The sequence below is a fragment of the Vigna radiata genome, unplaced genomic scaffold, assembly GCF_000741045.1.
Source record: "Vigna radiata var. radiata cultivar VC1973A unplaced genomic scaffold, Vradiata_ver6 scaffold_323, whole genome shotgun sequence".
In the NCBI taxonomy this organism is placed as follows: domain Eukaryota; kingdom Viridiplantae; phylum Streptophyta; class Magnoliopsida; order Fabales; family Fabaceae; genus Vigna; species Vigna radiata.
The window spans coordinates 96,342-97,997 of NW_014543607.1; the positions used below are offsets into that span (position 1 = coordinate 96,342).

Genomic DNA, 1,656 nt, shown 5'->3' on the forward strand with positions numbered 1-1,656 from the left:
CATGTCATGTTTTCTAATTGGGCTCAAACTATTTTGACAAAAATTGGCCCAATGCTTACAAGTTTAATTAAAAATATTCTATACTACTAAGTTACAACATAATTAAATTTAAAATGCCCAAGTGAGAGTCTTTAATTTATTTGGTGCCCATCCTAATGCTCCAAAATATATCTCCAAAATTTTCCTTGCAATTAAAAATGCAAATAATTAGCTCAGAATATTCCAATTAATTAAAATTAGAATTTTCGGTCAAATTAAGCACTATTAGCGAAAACAGGAAAATACTGAACATTTAAGCACAATTCCCTGATTAATTTAAGCACAATAAACTAAGTAAAGTCAAGAAAATATTGACTCATTAAAATATATAGAAATCTGCAGGAAAAATTAACTTGTCTACTCGGACAAGCACATCCTCAAGCACACCTGCAGGGTTAACTGTGCTACGGTTGGCCAGTTGAATGACCACACCAGTAGTCTTAAGAGGTCCCAGAGATAGAGAAGTAAAAACTAATAAAGGCATTACATTAATGGAAGCTCCTAAATCTAGCATAGCATTGTCAAACTTTGAATTTCCAATAAGATAAGCAATAGAGAACATACCTGGATCTTTGCATTTTTGTGGTATTTCAATATGCTTCTTTACCAAGCTTGACACATTTCTTCCCAAATTCACAACCTTGTTATCCCCAATGCGCCTTTTATTTGTGCAATGTTCTTTTAAAAACTTGGCGTATTTAGGGATTTGTTTAACAACATTAAGCAAGGGAATGTTGATCTCCACCTTTTTGAAAATATTCAAGATCTCTAGGTCTAATTCTTCCATTTTTTTGTTTCTCAGCTTCAACCGATTGGGATATGGAGGAGGTGGAGAATAAGATGAAGAAGAATTTTTAGAAGAAGAGTTAGGAGGTACTAACCTGGATTTTTTAGTGGTAGTCTCAGGTAGTGGTTCATTTGGTCCTCCATTGTCATCAATTTGTGCTTCTTCTTCTTCCTTATCTTCATTTTTTTGGACTCCTTCAGGGCTTTCTACTTGCTCACCCGTTCTCAAAGTTATAGCATTTACATTCCTCGGGTTGATCACTATTTGTGCAGGCAGTTTGTTTGATTCTTTAGTCTCTAACTTATCAACCCTCTGAGTCAACTTTGCAATTGATTTCTTGATTTTTGAATTTTGCTCAAGCATNGTTTTCATGAAATCTTGCAGTGATATTTCGGGTTGAGATTGCTGCCTTTGTTGAGGTGGAACATAAGGTTGCATGTTTTGTTGATACCTATTGGAGGATGAATCATGATAATTCTGGTATGGTCTATTTCCTCCAAACGTGTTCGCACCAAAAGCTTGGGATGAGTTTTCCACAGTAGTTTCCATCAAGCTAGGACATTCATCAGTGTAGTGATCAGTTGAAATGCAAATTCCACACTTCTTAGCAATTTGTGGAGTGAGGTTTTAAACAAACTTGCAATCTTGTCGAGTTTGCATTCTAAGTTATTCAATCTTTCATCTATCCTCCTTCCATCAACTACACCGTTTTCAATTTCATGCACTCCTTTCAACAAAGTTACTGAATTTTCTCTTGTTCCATATTGCTGATTATCTACGGCCTTCCGTTCTATTAGATCTATCCCATCTTCTGGTGACCTGTCTAAGAA

General features: G+C 35.3%; 1 protein-coding gene across 1 annotated transcript in view; it reads right to left on the reverse strand.

The window, feature by feature from the left end:
- Window positions 1-1,375, reverse strand: part of LOC106754613 — a 5,504-nt gene extending 4,129 nt beyond the window's left edge. Inside the window, exon 1 of the mRNA XM_014636651.1 lies at window positions 427-1,375. Within this exon, the coding sequence (XP_014492137.1) occupies window positions 427-1,375 (949 nt within the window). The remainder of the gene's footprint in view (window positions 1-426) is intronic.
- Between the last annotated feature and the right edge of the window lie 281 nt (window positions 1,376-1,656).